Source organism: Hyperolius riggenbachi, chromosome 4 (assembly GCF_040937935.1).
Source record: "Hyperolius riggenbachi isolate aHypRig1 chromosome 4, aHypRig1.pri, whole genome shotgun sequence".
Taxonomy (NCBI): domain Eukaryota; kingdom Metazoa; phylum Chordata; class Amphibia; order Anura; family Hyperoliidae; genus Hyperolius; species Hyperolius riggenbachi.
This window is the reverse complement of record NC_090649.1, coordinates 316,920,105-316,942,983: the sequence shown is the minus strand read 5'-3', so window position 1 is coordinate 316,942,983 and position 22,879 is coordinate 316,920,105. Positions and strand designations below refer to the sequence as shown.

The 22,879-nt window shown below is 43.9% G+C and overlaps 1 protein-coding gene across 3 annotated transcripts in view; it reads left to right on the top strand.

Annotated features, from left to right (window-relative positions):
- The window catches only part of PHACTR2 (phosphatase and actin regulator 2), a 171,351-nt gene that overhangs the window by 87,725 nt on the left and 60,747 nt on the right, over window positions 1-22,879 (top strand). For all 3 annotated transcript variants that reach the window (XM_068231696.1, XM_068231695.1, XM_068231697.1), the window contains exon 2: window positions 14,998-15,165. In XM_068231696.1, coding sequence (XP_068087797.1) covers window positions 14,998-15,165 — 168 coding nt within the window. The remainder of the gene's footprint in view (window positions 1-14,997; window positions 15,166-22,879) is intronic.

Here is a 22,879-nt window from a genome sequence, read left to right as displayed (position 1 = left end):
ACAGCTCAAACCTGCGCACCCAGTAGTCGAAGGGTTCATCGCTGCTCACAATGTCTACATCCACACTTAAGGCCAGGTAGTCGGCTACCTGCCGGTCCAGGCGTTGGTGGAGGGTGGATCTGGCAGCGCTAAGGCGAGACGTTGGACTAAAGAATGTCCGCATGTCCGACATCACCATGAGATCGCTGGAGTGTCCTGTCCTTGCCTGCGTGGACATGGGAGAAAGATTACTGGCAGTGGTACCTTTATTGCGTTGTGCTGTGACATCACCCTTAAACGCATTGTAAAGCATAGTTGCCAGCTTGTTCTGCATGTGCTGCATCCTTTCTGCCTTCTGGTGAGTTGGAAACATTACAACAACAATTTGAGCACAATAAGAATATAATGCAAAAAATCCATGTTCATGGACCAACAAAGTACTAGAAAGCAAAACAGAAGTCCATATTGAACCAAAATATACAAAGAATCAGCGCAACTCCAAGCAAGATCAATAATAAGTTTTATTTAAGGAACACTAATAAAAGCAATTAAAAACATGCAGAGCCCAACACTCTGCGTACAGCAGACGAAAAATAAGTACTGTGAAATGAATTGTAATACAAATATATTACATGCATCATGGGAAATGTTCACATCATGAATATGTACAGGGAACCAAAGTGGGCTACCTTAAAATTGTGTATCCATAATGCATGGCAGCTCGTGGGAAATACCCTATCTAATAGATCCACTTACCCCCAAAGATGCCACCATCTGCTGAGCGAGGCTGGGCTCAAAAGGCTGTCTTTGTGCCTATACTGAGGGTCTAGTAGCGTGGCCACCCAGTACAGCTCATTCCCCTTGAGTTTTTTTATACAGGGGTCCCGCAACAGGCTGGACAGCATGAAAGACGCCATCTGCCCAAAGTTGGATCCAGACGTACTATCCATCTCCTCTTGCTCTTCCTCAGTGACATCAGGTAAGTCCTCCTCCTCCCCCCAGCCACGAACAATACCACGGGAATGTCGAGCAGCACAAGCCCCCTGCGACACCTGCTGCGGTTGTTCTTCTGCCGCCTCCTCCTCCTCCAAAGAAACACCTTCCTCATCATCCGAGTCTGACTCCACACACGACTCCTCCTCCCCCCTCTGTGCTGCCGCAGGTGTTGAGGAAACATCTGGTTCTGATGAAAATTGCTCCCACAACTGTTCCTGTCATAACTGTTCCTGTTCACGCTCCTCCACAGTTTGATCCACCACTCTACGCACGGCACGCTCCAGGAAGTAAGCGTAGGGGATCAAATCGCTGATGGTGCCTTCACTGCGACTCACCAGGTTGGTCACCTCTTCAAACGGCCACATGAGCCTGCATGCATTTCGCATCAGTGTCCAGTTGTTGGGCCAGAACATCCCCATCTCCCTAGATTGTGTCCTTTTACTGTAATTGTACAGGTACTGGGTGACGGCTTTCTCCTGTTCTAGCAGGCGAGAGAAAAAGACCAGGGTCAAATTCCAGTGAGTCGGGCTATCACATATCAAGCGTCTCACCTGAAAGTTTTTTCTCCGCTGAATGTACGCAAAGCGTGCCATGGCTGTGCAAGACCGCCTGAAATGCCCACACAACTTCCTGGACTGCTTCAGGATGTCCTCTAAGCCTGGGTACTTTGACACAAATCTTTGAATGACCAGATTGAGCACACGTGCCATGCAGGGTACATGTGTCAGCTTTCCCAAATTCAATGCGGAGAGGAGATTGCTGCTGTTATCACACACCACGTTGCCGATCTCCAGCTGGTGCGGGGTCAGCCACTGATCCACCTGTTTGTTAAGAGCAGCCAGGAGAGCTGGTCCAGTGTGACTCTCCGCTTTGAGGCAAGACATGTCTAAGATGGCGTGACACTGTTGTACCTAGCATGCAGCATAGGCCCTGGGGAGGTGGGGCTGTGTAGCTGGAGAGGAGATCGCAGCACCAGTAGAGTTGAACTGCCACTCAGCCAAGGAGGAGAAGGAGGATGACAGTGAAGAGGATGTAGCAGGAGGTGGCAGGAGGCCTGCCTGCAAGCCGTGGAGGTGTCACAAGTTGGTCCGCTGCACAGCCACGTACTCCTTGCTTGCCATTGGTCACCAGGTTGACCCAATGGGCTGTGTAAGTAATGTAGCAGCCCTGACCGTGCTTGGCAGACCAGGCATTTGTGGTCAGGTGGACCCTTGACCCAACGCTGTGTGCCAGAGATGACACCACTTGCCTCTCCACGGTACAGTTTGGGTATCGCCTTTTTAGAGAAATAATTGCGGCCTGGTATCTTCCACTGCTGTGTCCCAATGGCCACATGTTTATGGAAGGCCTCAGAGTCCACCAGCTGGTATGGCAACAGCTGGCGAACTAACAGTTCTGCCACGCCAGCTGTCAAATGCCGGGCAAGGGGGTGACTGGCAGAAATTGTCTTCTTCCGCTCAAAGATTTCCTTCACGGACACCTGGCTGCTGTGGGCAGAGGAGCAGAAACCGCTCAAGGGCAGAGGCGGAGTGGAGGAGGGTGGCTGTGAAGATGCAAGGGAGAAAGCGGCTGAAGATGCTGCACCTGAAGGAGGAAGAGGAGAAGGAGGGTGGCTTTTCCTTTGTGTGCTGCTTTTGCTCAGGTGCTCTTCCCATTGCAGTTTGTGCCTTTTCTCCATGTGCCTTCGTAAGTCACTTGTCCCTACGTGAGTGTTGGACTAAACAAGTAATAAGGATGCTAACCAGGCAATCCAAAAGTTAAAATCACTATTACTTTACTTGTTGATAAATGATCATTCCCCAGTTTACCTGGCTCTTATTTGGTACACACAAAATTTGGTACACGAAAAGGAAGTTGCAGGGCATGCTGGGTTGTCCTTTTTAGCTTCTCTACTTTCCCCTCAGACCTAACTAATGCAGCCTGATTGGCTGAAGCCTCTTTCCCTCCTGTTTTCCCCTCCCACACCTCTGTTCCTTTCTGATTGGCCAATATTTATCATGCTGAGACAATGCACTTTCTATAGTGAATGGCGGCAGGCAGAGGAGAGTAGAGCAGCAAATGACATCAGGATTGGCTTTAAAATAGCCACACTTAACCACTTAAGGACTGCAGGGTTAAACCGCCCTAAAGACCAGGCCATTTTTTTTATTAAATTGGCCACTGCAGCTTTAAGGCCAAGCTGCAGAGCCACATGACACGGTACACAAGTGATTCCCCAACCCCTTTTCTCCCCACCAACAGAGCTCTCTGTTGGTAGGATCTGATTGCCCCCCAGATGTTTAATTGTTTATTTTTTTTGTTTATTTGTATGTTTTTAAACTACCTGCGGACAGAACGAGCATAAATCTACGGCGGGCAGGGGGCGCTGCGGTCCTGACCAGACGTAAGCTCTACGTCCCATTGACCGCGCGCCCCCGCCCGTCCCCGTCGCTCGGTCCGCTCTGCCCCCGCCTCAATGTGATGCCCTGCCGCCTCTATGACGGCAGAGCACTGTGAGCCGGGCAGGAGCCGTTTTCATTGGCTCCTGGCCCTGTCATTCGTGTAAGCTGTTCCCATTGGCTTACATGAAATGACAGGGTCAGGAGCCAATGAAAGCGGCTCCTGCCCGGCTCACAGCGCTCTGCCGTAATAGTGACGGCAGAGAGAGCAGCTTGCGGCGGGGACAGAGCGGAGTGTCCGGCGGGAGCGACTGTAACTTGCGGCGATTCAACGGGAAGCGGCGGTTTACTGGACCAGCATCCTCTGGTCCTTAAGGGGGCAGAGGGTGCTGGTCCAGAAAGGGTTGATTTAAAAAAAGTTTAGTTTTTTTAACTATTGTAATTCCCCCCTCCTTCCCTTCTCCCGCCAGCCAATCTCCGTGATCAGCTGTCATAGGCTTCAGCTACTAGTTAAAATGGGAAATGCTAAGAAGGATTTTGTCTTTTTTTTACTTTGGAAAAATCCCTAAAATCAAAACGTGGACAATGCAATACATATGTTATGTAAGTAGAGCAAGTATTTATCTACTTACTAGCCGACCCGCGGCGTAGCATCCACCGCATAAGAGGGTAGAGGGCAAGAAGAGGGTATTGGGCACAGCGGTGGGGAGGGGGGTTGGACCCCCCCTCAACTGGGTCCCCCATGTGTGCTCTACCTCCAGCTTAAGCTCAGCAGGAACCCCCCTCACCTGGGTCCCCCATGTGCACTCCCCTCCAGCTTAAGCACAGTAGAAGCCGCCACTATTAGTAAGAGGCAGCGGGCGGGGAAGACTCACCTCTACCGTATTCCATCATGCGCTCCACTGTCGTCACTTCCTGCAATGCCGCACACTGTATTGGTGTAATTTGACTTTTTAAAACAGAAGGAAATCTGCAATAACAGCTGACTTTACCGACCACTTAGCAAAGTCAGCATTCATAAAGGCTCTTTCCGAATGAAAAAATGACACTACCGAGCAGAGTGATAAATCACCGCCTTGTGCGGTGATTATTGGAACAAATGTAGCAAAATGTTTATTCAAAAAATAACCGCAAGCGGTGTGAGGTCGGGAAGTACCGCTCACTCTGATGTGGCGATACCAATGTAAGTGAATGGAGACACAGACCTCCCAGTCAGCTGCAGCAGAGCGGAACACGGAGAAATGTATCAACTCGACAGCTTCCGTGTCTCTGCAAGCCTACCGCCTGCCTAGTTCGGGGAATATCCGCACTGCTAACGCACATGGATACTTTTTTATGAATGCCCACCCAGAAGTCTAAAACACTGCCAGCAGTGTTTTCCCGCACTGATTCTCCATACCGACAGCACTTTCATGAATAATAGCCATAGCCGCTACTGCGGCTGTGCTGCTCTAGGGCCAACCCCCGATCCACGTAACAGGCAGCGTGGATCGGAGGGTTGGCCCTAGAGCTGCGCAGCCGTGGCCAGCTCTGGCGGCCATCTTTATGCAGGCTGCAGATACCGACCCGGACCGTGGGGTCGCAGTCTTTCAGGGGCTATTAAGCAGAGGGGACCAGGCGGAATGGCACAGAGGGTGCGGACGGCGTCCTCCATGCCTTACAAAGTCATGCAGGTAGTTAACTTTTTTTACGTTTTGGGGGCAGATTTTGGCCTCAGAAGGCCTTTAAAACAGAAAAAACTGCAATAATTCAACTATAAGTGAACATTTGTGATTACCCACAATGCACCGCTACTAAATATGCAAATTATTCTTTTTCACCCTTAGTAAGCCAAGCAAGCCTATAGCTTTAAGTTTTACACAGACATATCAAACCCACATGTGCCAGCCTATTTCAGACTTTTGGTCCTCATCAGTACATGGCAGGGATTGATAAGGCTGTATGAGATAGGGCTTGGACCAGTACAACAGAGTAACCAAGCAGCTCAGGGTGACCCAAACTACTAAGAATGTACAGGGGGATAAAATAGACCAAAAAGACCTCCTACTAAAAAAAAGCAAAGCTTGGTGTAATTTTCCTTCTTAAAACAGAAGCAAATCTGCAATAATTCCGCTATAAGTGAACATTACTGAATATGCAAATTATCCCTCTTTGCCCTTGGTTTGATATGGCACTACTTCTTCTTCTTGCTTGGACCAGCCCCTTCTTCTTGTTTGGACCAGCTCCTTCTTCTTGCTTGGACCAGCTCCTTCTTCTTGCTTGGACCAGCCCCTTCTTCGTGCTTGGACCGGCCCTGGGGGCAGGGCGCTACTTCTTCTTCTTGTTTGAAGGTTGAGGCACTTACTCTATTATATATATAGATATATGTGTTTTTTTTTCTGAGACAGTATGGCTGACAGCTCCTCTTTAATAGAACCTTAATTCAACAATCCATCTCTATCCCTGAGGCGTGAATGTATGAAACACACCTCTAGTGCAACCTTACCCCCAGTGTAATTTCTGTGCTCATAGGTGGGCAAGCTCCTCATGGATCATGACATTTTAAGATGTTGGGAAGTGACAGATTGTATAGCCATTACTCTTTTGTTATGTACACTGTGTTATCGTGGTTACCACCACACTAAAAAGAAGCCGAAAACCTTAAGGCCGGTTTCACACTGTGGATTGGTGTTAGCGGCCTTCGGGGATTACCACGTTAGTAAGCGGTAATCCCATGTCTGGCAGCCGGCCAAGCAGGAAGTGATGCTCACTTCCTGTGGCTGAAGAATTCACGTGCGTGGAAGCGTATTGTTAAAATATGCTTCCGCGTAACGGGCAAAACTTGGGGGTGGCATTATAACACACATGCGTCGCCATAGACTTGCATGACTTCTGGTCCGCCGCAGGAGCTGCATGGTAATGTAGGTATGCGCTTGCGTTAGACAGGGCACTTCCAGCGCACTACACTGTGGGTAGTATGAACTACCCCATAGACCTTCATTGCCCTGCGGTAGGCTGTGGCGAAAATGCTGCACTGCCTCAGTGTACAAGGGCCCTAAAACTGGGCAGATGTCTTTTATTTGTTTTGTTTCATAGAATTATTTTCTAGATTTGCACTTTTTAATTACAGTATGACAGAGTACCCTGTTATTAAATTGTTTACATTTTGAGTCATTTTATAAATACTTTATTAAAACTATCTTTTTTGTTGTTGTTTTTACATACCAAAATCTTATTTTTATATGCAGGGTTAACTGTGGCAACAGAAATGGATATGGTAATAGTTCTATGTCCTTTGTAAAATGCTACATGATATGTCAGTGCTGAATTATTTTCATACTTAGTTTAGGAAGCACCAGCCTATTACACGCTGGTGTTATTAAATTACAGGAGGAAAATGGAAACTTGACACAAGCATTTACAAAGTTATGACACAAGTTTAGTGGAGAATCTTCATAAAACAAGTTACAATATAAGTGCTACTTAACAACAGGAAATAAATAGCTGAATGAAATTGCCCTTTTCTCACATTTGCCTGGACTCCAGCTGAACCTACAGAACATTTCTAGCAAGCGATCAGAAAATCTAGGGCATGATTATTTCTGGAAATTTCCCCTCTCCCCTCCTTTCACCCACTGGAAATGTTAAGATATAAAATGGTGGCACTGAACGAATAGAATGATTGTGGTAAAGGCAGGATAAGGTGGGGCAGCTCCTGTGTTGATAATGGCTGTCCTTTGCTGTAGTAAAGGTTTATGAACTTGTCAGATGAACTCCTGTGAATAATGTTACATACTGAAGATGTGTGTCTATAAAAGTCAACTTAAAGAGACACTGAAGCGAAAAAAATATATGATATAATGAATTGGTTGTGTACTATGAATAATTACTAGAAGATTAGCAGCAAAGGAAATATTCTCATATTTTTATTTTCAGGCATATAGTGTTTTTTCTAACATTGCATCACTCTATAATATGTGCAGATTACACAACACTCAGCATTCAAAATGAGTCTTTCAGAGCAGTGTGTGAAGTAATGAACTCTCCTCTAGCAGAGGAAAAGTAAACAGTTCAATTACAGTTGAGATAATAAAAGTCAGATAACAGCCCTCTCCACGACTAAGTTACCGGAGAGCTTAATAGCTTTTTTGCATAGAGATAACAACTGGAGTTTCTCAACTCTTCCTGTACTGGAAACAATTAGACTGATGTATCTGATCTTAATGTTTTTTTTCCTTAGCTGTACTACACATACAAATCATAATATCATCATTTTTTTTTCGCTTCAGTGTCTCTTTAATAGGAAAAAAACCTAGTAGTATTGCAGTGCATCGAACAGTGGGACACTGCAGTTTGATGTGATGTTCATATTGAAAATCTATGTGCTGTGAGGTAAGAATAGATCCCTCTCTGATCCCATTCAGATCAGAGAGGGATCATTCTTTTTGCCACGTCGGGTGGCAATCTATGCAGGTAAGGACACCTTTATAGAGTTTACCTCTGCAGAATCAGTGGGGATTTGTTTAGGCTTGGTTCACACATAAAAAGGTGTCCAGTCCCGTCAGTTTTTGACAGTTGGCATCAGTTTTGCTTGTGTTTCTATGGACGTGTTCAAACATAAATCTGTACATTTCCGGTCCAGTCCTGTCCTGTCAGTTTTGTATCAGTTTTCTATGGCTGTGTTCATACATAAAAGATGTACATTTCCGGTCCAATCAGGTAAAACTGTAGAAAACTGATACACAACTAATGAAAGACAGGACAGTACTGGACCGGACTGGAAATGCACAGATTTATGTGTGAACCAGGTCTTACTGTTAAGGCCTATTTCCACTACATGCAAATTGGATGCAGAATGGATACAGAAAAACTGACTCCAATTAATGCCTATGGGCTTGTTTCCACTAAACGCGATTTTTCTGATGCAGATTTTCCCATAGGTATTCATTGGAGTCAGTTTTTCTGCATCCAGTCTGCATCCAATCTGCGTGTAGTGGAACCAGGCCCTTAGTGTAATAACAGTGTAATAGCTTCTTCTGTACATACTAGGGATGACATGACTGTATCTGAAAAAAATGCATGATTGATCAGGGGCTCACTTTAAGGGCTCGTTTCCACTATAGCGAATCCGCATGCGGGCACCGCATAGGCAATACAAGTGGATGGGATTGTTTCCACTTGTGCGTCGTGCGGGTGCGTTTTGGTGTGCGGGGGAAATCTGCCAGATTTCGCGTGCGGCTGGAATGCGGGCAAATCGCCCGCAATGCTGTTAATAGGGAAATCGCATGCGGCTTTGTCATGCGGTTTTCCCCGCGATTTTGCGTGCGATTTCGCATGTAATGTTATGGAAATTTACACAGGCAGTGACATGGTTAAATTCGCCTGCTTCTTAGCCATGCGAAATCGCAGGGAAAAAGCATGCGGGAACGCATCCGCATGCGATTTTGTCCAGGCGATTCCGCACCGCAGCAGTGGAAACGAGCCCCAACACTCCCTGCATACTGCATGCGATTCCGATTCTGATTTTTAATCATTTTTTACATGCGATTCTGATCTCCGATTTTTAATCGTTACTGCATGCTGCGTTTTTTCTGCGTTTTTCTGTCGATGGCATTCAGGGAAAATCGGAATCGGATTTTAACCACTTCACCACTGAGGGGTTTTACCCCCTGAGCACCAGAGCAATTTTCACCTTTCAGCGCTCCTTCCATTCATTCGTCTATAACTTTATTATTACTTATCGCAATGAAATGAACTATATCTTGTTTTTTTCGCCACCAATTAGGCTTTCTTTAGGTGGGACATTATGCCAAGAATTATTTTTTTCTAAATGTGTTTTAATGGGAAAATAGGAAAAATGTGGGGAAAAAAATAATTATTTTTCAGTTTTCGGCCATTATAGTTTTTAAATAATGCATGCTACTGTAATTAAAGAGACTCTGTAACATTCAAAAGATCCCCTGGGGGGTACTCACCTCGGGTGGGGGAAGCCTCCGGATCCTAATGAGGCTTCCCACGCCGTCCTCTGTCCCACGGGGGTCTCTCCGCAGCCCTCCGAACAGCCGGCGACTGTGCCGACTGTCATTTCAATATTTACCTTTGCTGGCTCCAGCGGGGGCGCTGTGGCGGCTTTCCATTCCGAACTACACGGAAATACCCGATCTCATTCGGGTCCGCTCTACTGCGCAGGCGCAGGAAACTTGCGCCTGCGCAGTAGAGCGGACCCGACGGCGATCGGGTATTTCCGTGTAGTTCGGAATGGAAAGCCGTCAGAGCGCCTGCGCAGGAGCCAGGAAGGTAAATAATGACGTCACCGCTGCCCGGACTCCACGGAGGGCTGCAGCGAGACCCCTGACGGATGGAGGACGGCGTGGGAAGCCTCATTAGGATCCGGAGGCTTCCCCCACCCGAGGTGAGTACCCCCCAGGGGATATTTTTATGTTACAGTTCCTCTTTAAAACCCATGAAACGTATTTGCCCTTTTGTCCCGGTTATAAAACCATTTAAATTATGTCCCTATCACAATGTTTGGCGCAAATATTTTATTTGGAAATAAAGGTGCATTTTTTTCAGTTTTGCGTCCATCCCTAATTACAAGCCCATAGTTTATAAAGTAACAGTGTTATACCCTCTTGACATAAATATTTAAAAAGTTCAGTCCCTAAGGTAACTATTTATGTATTTTTTTTAATTGTAAATTTTTTAATTTTTTTTTAATTACAAAAAAAAAAAAATGGGGAGTGTGGGAGGTAATGAGTTAATTTTATGTGTAAAAGTCATTTATTTGTATGTGAAAAATGTGTAGGGTGTAGTTTACTATTTGGCCACAAGATGGCCACAGTAACTTTTTGTTTTAATGCGACCTCCAAGCTTCCTTCCGGAAGCTTGGAGGAAGTATAATGAGCATGGACACGTGAGTTTTTTCTCACAATGATCGCGCTGCCCATAGAAGAGCAGCTGATCATTGCGGGGCTTAGATCAACGAACGGGAATGGATTTTCCCGTTCATTGATCTCTGGGCGAGCGGGCGGCGGCGGTTTTACTAGCGGCGGGCGGCGTGTTTACGAGCGGGAGCGCGGGCAGCGTCGGGAACGCGGAAAGTACGTGTTTCTCCATCCCTGGTTTTTAAAGGATGGAAAAAGGGGCGGAGAAATACGTACGCGCGGGGGTAAAGTGGTTAAAGAGCGGAATTGGAATCGCAATTCAGAATTGCAGTGTGCAGGGAGCCTAAAGGGAATCTGAAGTGAAAATAAACTTATGAGATAAGGATTTGTATGTGTAGTGCAGCTATGAACAACAGCTATGAACATTAGAACATAGAACATTAGTATCAAAGAACAGAGTCTCCTATTGTTTCCAGTACAAGAACTTCGGATGTTATCTATGCAAAAGAGCTTCTCTGAGCTCTCCAACCAAACTTGATTGGCTACAGTGCTATTTTCTGAAGCACTTATTTTAACCTGCCTCTCACAGTTTCTTGTTCATTTAAAGTTTTTCTGCCAGGAAGTTCGTAAACTGCAAATATTAGAGAATGATGCAATGTTATAAAAAAAAAAAAAAGCTATATAACTGAAAATAAAAATATAACACTCTTTTCTTTGCTACTAATGTTGTATGAATTATCCATACTACACATACAATTCATTCAGTTTTTTTTCACTTCAGTTTCACTTTAAGCACATATTTGAAATATAAGTACATTAAAACTGTAAAGAGTATGATTTTGATGATGTTCCTGATTCAGTATACGATAGGTAGGAATCTTGCTAGCTTCAAAAGCTGCAGACTGATATTTCATGTCCATCCAAGCTCAGTTCCCACATCCATTGCTGTATTTTGAACTTCTATTACAGGGAATTAATTATCTGTCCCTGTCCCACATCAGAGGGAGATACTAAAGATAGCAGGCCATGTTAGGCCATCCTCTGTCTTTCCTTTATAAAAAATATGCCATTTCCACCAAACAGATGTTTCAGTGATTTACATAGCAAATGAGAAAACAGTGTAAAATATCAGAAATTCTGCAAATTGTATCATATTTTACATGCATATTTGTGGACATATTAATGGATCTTTTGAAAAGCCTCTGTGACTAATTGATGTATACAGTTTGAACACACAGAATAGGAAGAGATCCATGTGACTTGTATCCAGAAGCTGGGAGAGACTAGGGAGGTGCAAGTGACATGTGAGCATTCAAAGTCATACTTATTCTGTCAGAAATGTTTATAATTTGCACACCCTAGTGCTAAATATAGTCCAACTCCAGAGCTATTATCCACTGCTTGTTATTATTAGAAAGCAAATAGTTGTTCATTAGACACTGCAACCTCGCCTTCCTATGGGCAGCCTGCCCCCCAGGTACAGTTGCCCCTCGTTCACATAAAGCAGCAGCCCCCCTCCTGCCATCTGCACTCTCCCCAGTTCCATGTTCTCCATACTTGTGAATCAGTTCTCCCATACTGTGTAATTCCACTTCTGCCAGCAGGGCCAGTTCTAGCTATAATGAAGCCCTTTGGCAAAAGTAACTGGGGAGACTCCCTTGATGATACAGAGTGTACAAACAGCATTCCAGCTCTCATGGGTCACCATATTTGGAGGGGAGGGGGACACCTTGGGGGGTCCCCACAGGCTCTGGGGCCCTGAGGCAATTGCCCCCTTTGCCTCTATGGAAGCAATGGCCCTGTATGCCAGTCACAGCATCCCATTGTGTTCTCTGCAGCTCCTTCCATGAGCAGAAGCCCCTCCCTCGGGTAATGTCCCGTATGGCTCTGATTCCGTTTACTAATGACTGCACTGACCAAGTCCCACTATTGTGAGTAACCTCATCTCGGGTAACCCTAGATACATATTTCTAAAGGCTCATACACATGTGCAACTTTTCCGCATAACCAATCCGACGACATGACCAACGGCACGACCAAGCAATTAAACAATCAACTCATATGTATACTGTACACGCAAGTGGAACGACGGACTGCACGATATGGCCGCATTCAAGTACAAGAAGTTCAAAGGACTTGTAAACACATGACCAACTGCACGATATCAGCCCAACAATCGTGTGAGTTAATGGGGCACACTGCCTGTAATCGCTCGTATAGTCATTTGTCAAATGTTCACATGCCCAACTATCGTCCAACAGACCAAGTTTGGACGATAGTTGGGCAGAAAAGTTGCACATGTGAATGAGCCTTTAGAAGTACTTTATAATGGTGTATAATATTCCTTGATGCTTTTAATTAACTAAATGCTCACTCATGTACATTTCTACATGATGTATGATTTTTTTTTATTTCAAAATCTACTAAAATGGGTTGACTATGACTGATTCAAGTACCTCCACAGCCCAAATAAAGTACCCCCTTGGGTACACGGACCATTTGTTGAGATCCTAGGGCAGGGGTGTCAAACTCAAATACAAAGTGGGCCGAAATTAAACACTGGGATCAAGTTGTGGGCCATCCTCAATGTCTACTGGCCACCTTATAAAGGTCTAATTGCCCCCCTCTAACTCCTATACAGCTCTCTAGTGTCCAGTGGTCCTCTTCCCTCCCCTATACAGTTCCTTGGTGTCTAGTGCCCCCCCTCCCCTACAGTTCCCCGGTGTTTAGTGCTTGCCCCCTACCTCCTCTTATGGCTTCCCTGGTGTTCTATCTAGGGCTTCACCTCCAATATAGATTCCCTGGTGGTCTAGAGTGGGCCAAACATAATGCAAAGTTTTTGTGTAGCTGGTCTTTAGGTTGCTGGTAACAGAGGTTTCAGTATGCTAGTAAATGCCTTTTATCATTCATATTCTTAATGGAGCAAACCTGTCACTGCACTGTTCTGTTTATTTACATGATCAGTTCAATAAACAATAAATGATCAGACAATACAAAATATTATTTTATGCAGATCTTTACAGAGACTATTTTCATCTTACACTGACCTCTAGGGGGTTCCAGTTCACCCACTCTAGTATCTATATTGTGTGACAGACCGTATGTATGCTTTTGGACCTTGCAATGAAATCCACTCAAACCTGAGGGTAGAATGGAATCACCATGCACCTAGTGCCTCTTGGTGGGAATCAAATGTGGGACCCAAACAGTATAATGCAGATAAGCTAACCACTTAACTACTGTGGTACCCAAACAGCAGGCCCATGAGAACACATTGCAGCGCAGGCTGTCCTCATAGGTGGATATCTGATGTATGTCCCTATCACCACTAGCCACTGTTTAGCTCAGGTTTGGTGTCAGTGTTTGTCCAGCATTCGGACCAATGCTGCAGTCGTAACAGAACGATGCACATTTCTCCCTCGCAGGATGCTGCCTGTGAAGGTTTTCAAATTCTTGGCCTAGTTAATACTTTTAATGACTGCCTATTTTTACTCTGCTGTATGGCCCTATAGAAGGTTAAAGTGTCCATTTTCCCAGTGGCAAACAACAGTTTCTCAACAGGAAAACCACTGGAAAAACAAGTACCTTACTGCTTATGTAAAAAGAGCTCTTAATCCACATTTCACACATTATCAATCTGGCCACAGCTCTTTAATGCGTTAAAAAATAAAAATGACTTAGCAGCTGTTTTCTTCATAAAGCGGAATATGTATCAATAATATGATGCTTGAACGTAGGTTCTTGAAGTTGCATTTCTGTTATTTTTGGTAGTACTTCTGCTTTTGTTTTAGCTCTGTTTCTCTTTATCTTTACACCCTCCCTAAGGGGATAGTTACCAAGGAGTCTCGTTTTGATTTTTGTTTTGGCATGAACTGGGATTGAGGTTTTGAAAAATGTTTATGCAGCTGCATGTTGTCCCCTGTGACTGGCACGAACACACGTCAGCTGACTTTCTTATTCTGTCTCACGCAGGGACGTTTTAGTCTTTCTGTGACACATATGCAAAAACATGTATATGAAGTTTTTGGAATGCATTGCAGCAGGTCTCTAAACTAAAGCAAAGGCTAAACCGCTGGACTGTAATGTTAAAGCCCAACTTCAGGACGTACAGTTTGAGTTTTATACAGTGTGAAAGGGTTTAGAAACTCTTTGGGATTTTATTGTTGTCTTGTCTTTGGACTGAATGTCCCTCTTTTTCTGACCTTCTGAGAAATCAGTAAACCATTACAGGGACAGGGACAGCAATAACTAATACATTTGAAGAAAGTAGATTTGTTGTCCCTCATTTCCTGTGCTCAATACTACTAAGCTCTGATCCCAGGCAAAAGAAGTGTAAGGAAGCATTCTGGGAGACCAGGTATTATTTGTACTGGCTTCAGAATTCTCCAAAACAAACATTCCACAGAGTTGCACCTGACAGGACTAAGATGTGGCCACCTAAGGTTCTTATGGTGCCCATACACGATACAATAAAAACGTTCGATTTTCCCGTTTATTCGATCTAAATGATCAAATTGAATAAAAGTTGAAAATATTATTTTTTAACGATCAAGAAATTTGAACAATTATCCCATTATTTCAAGAAAAATCTGATCGGACATGCTGGAAAAATCTTTATATTCGATCTAACGGAATAATCTAACTAAATTATCTAATCGAAAATAAATAAAAAATTGTACCATGTATGGGCACCTTTACTTGCTGACCTATGGTATGGATTACTTTAGATTTAAACTGTGTTGTTTAAGTACATTCATCTAACTGGTGCTTTTATTTAACAGTTGATGGGCTGGACAAATCTTCCATTGCAAACTGTGATGCACCCAACTCAGGCAATCAAACGCCTCCGCTGAAGAGGAAAGGAAGGTTGTCTTCCATAGGCAAGATCTTCAAGCCCTGGAAATGGAGAAAGAAGAAGGCCAGTGAGAAATTCCGGGAGACATCAGCAGGTATGTAAAATGATGGAAGTATTGTATTGATGAAATCCTGGCCTTCTGCCTCTCAGGATTAGGCACTGCATATAGAAGATGTATAAAGAATGACCATAGGCAGTAACTTGTATTGGCTAACTAATAAGCTTTTGAGCACAGAGTTTTTTTCCTCAGCCTTGATGGTTTTTGTTTCTCTTCATCTTACTGCCAGTAGGAAATATTACAATCAACCCAATTTAAAAGTGCGCTCACTCACTGTTAACACAATATCAATTAAACAGTACAATCAATGACTCAGTCCGTCACTTTACGTGCCCATGGGTCGCAGAATCAATCACCAAGCATATAGTAGGAAATATTGGTATTAGTGGTTTGGAGAATAAAATATTACATGTAATTCACAGATCATATTATTGGCCATCAGTCTGTGAACCTTCCTGTAACGATCGGTGTCAGCACACAGAGAGAATCTGATTATTGATGATCTGCAGAATCATCAACAATACAGATGTATACCTGATTATGGATGATCTGCAGAATCACCAATAATACAGGTATGACTAACCTCTGGACACCTAAGAAAGTGTAAGTGTTTGGTGTAACTGTAGGCTATCTCCCGTGAGGCGGGAGATTTAGGCAGCTCGGCCAGGAATCACCTGAGGGGCAGGTGGCCCTGGGCTGTGCAGGGACTATCTCCTAGAGAGAGGAGATAGTGATAATCTGGCAGCCAGTGATTCCCTGGTAAACTGGAAATCAGACTATACTGCAGCTAGGGGATTCCAATGGGATAGAGGCCACTGGCTGTGCTGCAGGAAGGACTCTCTGATGAGCAAGAGGTCCTTGCAGCTAACTGACACTTGGTGGAATAGTGTCACAGGTAGTACAGACAGACTGAACACTCGAGGGATGAGTGACAGCCAGAAGGGTCGGGCAGGCCAGGTCGGCAACACCCGAGCAAATGGTCATAACAGATATAAATCACAATCCTAGTCTGGGGTGTGAGGACCTTGGTCTAGACACCCAGGAACTAGTCTAAAGAATAACACAGTAATGACACAGTAATCCTAAGCTTGGGTGTGAGGTCCTTGATCACAACACCCTGGAACTGGTCTAAAGTATAACACGGTAATGACACAGTAATCCTAAACTTGGGTGTGAGGTCCTTGGTCACAACACCCTGGAACTGGTCTAAAGTATAACACGGTAATGACACAGTAATCCTAAGCTTGGGTGAGAGGTCCTTGGTCACAACACCCTGGAACTGGTCTAAAGTATAACATGGTAATGACACAGTAATCCTAAACTTGGGTGTGAGGTCCTTGGTCACAACACCCTGGAACTGGTCTAAAGTATAACACGGTATATAACAATAGCATAATCTGGCTAACTGTGAATTCCCAGGTCCACCTGGTTCTAACACACTTTCGGATATGACTGAGGTCTGAGTGCTCACATGTAAGTATTCACAACGGCAGACAACCAGCAACTGGCAAGCAAGATCTATATATACTTGCAGTGCTATGCAGCTCCGCCCGAGCCACTCAGCCAATCCAGAGTCCAGCTGGGATCAGCTGATCGGCCTGATCAGCTGATTCCCCTTCTGCTGGTATAAATGTCCTGTCGCCTGGCGCGCGCACGTGTAGCTCTCCATCTTAGTGAACTAGAAGGTCCAGCCGAGCCAGATGCGTGTTGCTGCGTGGAAGCCGCCGGTCTGAACGCGGAGATAGCCACCCTGTCACTAGACCACGCGGCGGCATCTCCGCTGTTCATTACACTTTCAGGTGGTATTATCAGCAACAAAGTGTCAATTTTTGAAAATGCACCAAAAGTAAAGTCTTCATTATTAATCATTAACAGAATGGACTCAATTCACTAAGGGCTGTTTGGAAAAAAATTACGTCAGTAAAATACTGCATTTGGTATTTTACACTTTTTTTTTCAAATTCAATAAGATTTCCTCACATATGGTAAGAGTTTGGTTATTTACTGAAAAATGTTGCATCAATTCACAAAGCCCTGCTCAGTATATCTCACCAGCTATAGAGTAGGTTAGGCAGCCAGCTAAGATTATTCTGTCTGCATGTGTCTTTTTGTTAAAGCAGTAGGATCAGCCATACTATGCCAGGGAAAAAAACATTTATATAAGTAGATAAATACTTGATCTACTTACATAACACATGTATTATACTGTCCACGGTTTGATTTCAGTGAATGTTATATAGTAAATTACGAGAATTCTGTTCCTGGTGGGGGCCATGTCTTTTGCCCACAGTTAAGGCTAACTCGTGATGTCATTTCTGCCCTTTACTTTTTTTCTTGTCTCCTCCAATCGTTGAGTCACCTCAGCCTTGCTTGTAAGTAGGGGATTAGGTTTCAGATAAGAAGCTGGCAGGGAAATAAAGGGAAGAGGAGGAATAGATTATAGATAAAAAGAACCCCCAGCATGCAATTCTTTGGCACGACTACTAAAGGGCCAGTGTTACCTAAGTATGTGATAACTCCAAATCATAACAGCAGAAAAAGTTTTGAATGCAGGATTAGCATCTTTATCACTTAAAACACTCAGAGCAGTTGCTGTTGAAATTTGATTTTTATGGTGACGATACCGCTTTAAAGTAAAATGCCACCTTTATCCTTTTAGATGTGCATGCAGTCACTAGAGGTCTCACTTCTGTGTATCAGTATATAGCACAGCTAAAGGGGTAAATAAAAACCGTTTTCAATTTCTCCTTCTTCTGCACTTATAGTTTTTTTTTGTCCTGCCCACCAGTGCATCGGATCAAATGGGTGAGAAGCAGGGACCAGGAGGCTTTTCCTATTGACTGTCTGCTGACTGGCTGTCTGCCTTGTCTATCAGTGTTATTTTATGGTGATAGTTAATTAACAGCAAGTCCAGATAGGTCTTAAAATACTGAACATTTTACTGATCAACATATATAGAATACTTTGTGTTTATTGTGGCGATTGATTTTTTTTAGTTGGGTTAGGAAATATAGACATATCCCAAAGAGATTTCCTGCAGCTTTTTCTATTGTCTGTGTTGTCATATGTGTTTGGCCATGTAAGCCAAAAGAACGTTGACAGAACAGATACCTAGAGACACAGTTGATTGATGTATTATAAGTGGGAATAATGAGATTGTGCTGTACACCTAGGCAAAACATCTCATAAGTACTTGTATGTAAGCAGATGATTACACAGTGCCATTGGCTAGATTGTGCTTGGTAAGGATAGGATAGATGATGCTAAGGGCACACTGGCTGGCTGATAGTAGGGCTGGGTAATGGCATAAGAAGGAGGACTTCCAAAAGTCTCATGCTATTAGTTCTTCTCCAGTCTTGAATAAGGGAGTCCCTGTGTTTCTACTATAGTGCACAGAATAAAGAGTGTCTGCCATATCTTACCGAGCATTATGGGGCTTAAATTCCATCCCCTAGGCATTCCACTTTCATGGTGCCCTCAGCATTCCCTTTTCCCACTGACTCATTATAACTCCATAATAACAGTCACCTCTAGCCGACCGCTTCACGCCAACTGGCGTGAACGCGGCCGCAGCCCCAGGACCACCCCACGCCGATTGGCGTGAATGGCTGCGGGCAGGGATTGCAGGAGATTGCGCATCTTCACATGAATGATGGAGCAGAGCTCCTCCTTAGTCTTCCAGCGGTGTTCACCGTTCGGAGACTGTTAGACGGCGAAAGGGACGTCTATTAACATTGTACAGCACTGCGATCTACAGCAGGGGTGTACTGGGTACAGCGGTGTGACACGGCTGTCCCCCTGGGGGAAACAGGAGCGATCCGCTGTGATAGGCTGAAGCACACATCACTTGTTTGCTGAGTTGGACAGCCCTGCGGCGAGGCCTTAAAGCGGACCCAAACCAAACATTTTTTAAATTCAAAATATTTAGTTGCATCAGTCTGACACATACAAAGATAAATAAACACTCCTTCAAGACTATGAGCATTTCAGTGCCTGCTTTTCACCCTCCTCTTTGCATAACTAGGGTTATACTGGGGGCAGCCATTAGCAATTCCTCCATTGCCGGACACCATCTACTCCACCAGTTTGCCGGATTATTTGCCGGCAATATGAAAGGAAGGGAGTAGTTTCTCCAATAAATGTAAAATAATTTAAATTTGTCCTCATGCAGCTGAAAAAAGGCTGCTATTTATTATTATAATTTAGAAAATAGATTTTATTTCTGAAATCTTGTATTTTTAGTTTGGGTCCACTTTAAAGCTGAGTGGCCCAATTAGAAGAAAATGGCCTGGTCACTAGGGGGGTTGAACATCGCAGTCCTCAAGTGTTTAAATGGATGAACAAATGGAAACTAATAACAGCAACAATGCAGCCCATCATAGGGATTCCCAGAGCAAACTCCTGTATGTCTACCATGTACCATTAGGAACCTAGGAAACATTCCCATATGCCGGTACTTACTTATCTGTCCGATTTTTAAAGCCCGGTTCCAGGGGGAAAAATTATATTTATGAATAGTATGGTACGGCATATCTGGGTGAGGAAAGACTTTACAATGGGCAAACACTGACCAAATTATCTATAAATGAATGTTGTAAAAAATTATTCATTACATTATTTTCACTACAGTTCCCCTTCAATCCTCCTTTACTGTCCCGGGTACAACTAGTTTTCCTATTGAAGCTAAAAGCCTTTATGTGGGTCCCAGGGACAGGATACAAGCAAGGGCGTAGCGATAGCCATAGCAGCCAAAGCAGCTGCTATGGGGCCCTAGAGCAGAGGAGGCCTAGGTGGTACTTGATGTAATCACCATTAACTTTTTTGTGTTCATTCACCTTATGATTTTGTCTCGGTGCCCATGGACTATATGCAGTGTAGATTGCATGAAAATGTAAATTGACCAATTAAGTCATATGCATAGGGTAGGGGCAGGTGGTATAGCTAAAGAGTGGCTACATCTGATGGTCCCATGAAAGTTTTGCTGTTGGGTCCCGTAATCTCTATCTACACCACTGGATGCGAGGGAACATCTTTTCAATGGGGATACAAACTACAGTAAAAACCCCAGAACGTTTCTGACCTGGTTCAGCACTATTCGGATTGAACATATTTCTTTTCTAGAGCTGAGCTCTAATTCTGCTTTTCTGCTGAACACAAAGGAATGAAAATGATGTGCTGGTCACACAGCTTATTGAACTTTGTACAATGCACATATGGTTATTTACTTTAGTACTTTGAGGGGTTTGCTGAATGCTATGGAACAAGTACTACATTCAGCACTATCTTTGAACACCCACATACATTACAAGCACACTCCCAGCTGTCAGTAAATACTATGATTAGTGCAAGCTGCATTCCTTATTGGCTGTGACACACAGAATCTGACAAACCAAATGATGAACTCACAGACTTGTGAACATGACCTCTTACTTCTGGCTCGTTCATTCAGTCTCTGTTTTCTAGAAACACAAATAAACTCTTTGTTGTGAGAATGGCAGACATATACTTTTCTGCTGCACAATTGATAAGAGCCATATTATTATTATTATTGTTTATTTATGTAGCACCGTCATCTTCTTTAGCACCGTAGAAAGTAAAAAACAGGCAATAGTGGGGAGCATAGATATATGAGTAGTTCAACACACAGTACAATCAGGACAGTCAACATCACAAATACAAATACATACATAATTCATGTGTGGTTTAAAACATCAATTATTATTATTACATTATATTTATAAAGAGCTAACATATTTATGCAGCACAACTTATGAACACCCAATTTGAACAACATGAAAATGACAAAAAGTCAAACTTTTTTTTTTCAAAAAGACTTTGTTTATGAAAAAAAATTATTTAAAAAACATTCAAGGAAAAACTGTTTTTAAACTTGGTAAAATGACATTTTGCTGTGGTACACTACACTATATAGAGAGTTTTACTTACACATTTTAAAGTGAACCTAAAGCCACGGAAAAAAAATGAGATGAACTCACCTGGGGCTTCCCTCAGCCCCCTGCAGCCGATCGGTGCCCTCGCAGCTCCGCTCCGATGCTTCTGCACCCGCCGGCGAACACTTCCGGTTTGGCCGTCACCAGCCGACAGGCATGGGAACGCGAGTGGTTGTTCGCCTTCCCAGCCTGTATATCGCCCCCTATGCTGCTATTGCGGCCTCCTGGCGGCCAAACCGGAAGTGTTCGCCGGGGGGTGCGGAAGCATCGGAGCGGAGCTGCGAGGGCACCGATCGGCTGCAGGGGGCTGAGGGAAGCCCCAGGTGAGTTCATCTCATTTTTTTCCCGTGGCTTTAGGTTCACTTTAAAGCAAACCTGTGATCCAGCCCTGGGACCCTTTGGAAGTTTGTGTGGATTACGTGAAATAAATTACATTTAAAAACTTTAATTGCAATTGCTACAGGTCCTTTAAATCTTGCATAAGCTAAATTAGCACATAACAATCGCTAGGACCGAAGGATGCACAAAGGGGAACAGAAGGAGGCACACAGGGGAACAGGTGGGCAGATGTGGTACAGAGGAACACTTTGGAGGCAGAGGTACACAGTGAAGGCAAAGGGGGACACTGAGGGAACAGGGGGACAGAGGTGACACAGAGGGTGGGGGCAGAGGTGGCACAGAGGTGGGCATTGAAGGCACAGTGGAACAGAGGTGACACAGAGCCCCCTCTGTCACATTGGAGGCACATAGGAGATAAAGGGGCACAGAGATGGCACAGTTTACCGACTTAAGAACGGATTCAGGTTAAAAACAAACCTACAGGCCCTATCTCGTTCATTAAAAAGACACTGAAGTGAAAAAAAAATTATGATATAATGAATTGGTTGTGTAGTACGGATAATTACTAGAACATTAGTAGGAAAGAAAATATTCTCATATTCTTATTTTCAGCTATATAGTTTTTTTTATAATATTGAATCATTCTCTAATATTTGCAGTTTACACACTACTCAGCATTTTAAATTATTTTCAAGAGCAGGCTAGTGAACTTTTCAACTGTCCTCTGTAGAAAAAAAAACAATTCAGTGACTGACACACAAGTCGTGGAGCTCAGTGGATCTTTTGCATAGATAACAACTGGAGTTTCTTAACTCTTCCTGTACTCAAAACAACATTAGACTTATGTCTCTGCTCCTAATGTTTTATTTCTTAGCTGTACTACACATACAAATCATTATCAGAGCCCGGACAAGGTCCTCCAGCACCCAAGGCTGAGACACCAAAGTGCGCCCCTCCATCCCTCCACCCCAGCCGTCACACACTGATTGCTATTAGACTAAGAGGGCCACAGGGCCCCCAACACCTTAATCTCTAGTTATCTGGCTTGTAGTCACTTCCATGTATCTCCTTTTCTTATTTCTTTCTGCTTCAAACACAATTAGGAATGACAGCTGAATGAATTGCGCGCCCCCTCCTACACTGCGCCCTGAGGCTGGAGCCTCTCCAGCCTATGCCTCGGCCCTGCCCTGATCATTATTTCATATTTTTTTTTCGCTTTAGTGTCTCTTTAACTAGGGAAACCATTGTGTGCAACTCGTATGCCGTATGTGGGAAAAAGCAAATGTATGATTTTAAAACACACATGAAACATGCATTGCGAAGTTTAGACCTATTCAATTTAGTTTGTGGTCCTTTCACTGTATAAAATGTTGCATGTGTTTTCCTCTATGCCCCCTGCTTAATACTTTCCTGAAAATGGGTTAACTAGTTAACAGCCTGTTTCAGTTAAAACATAAATT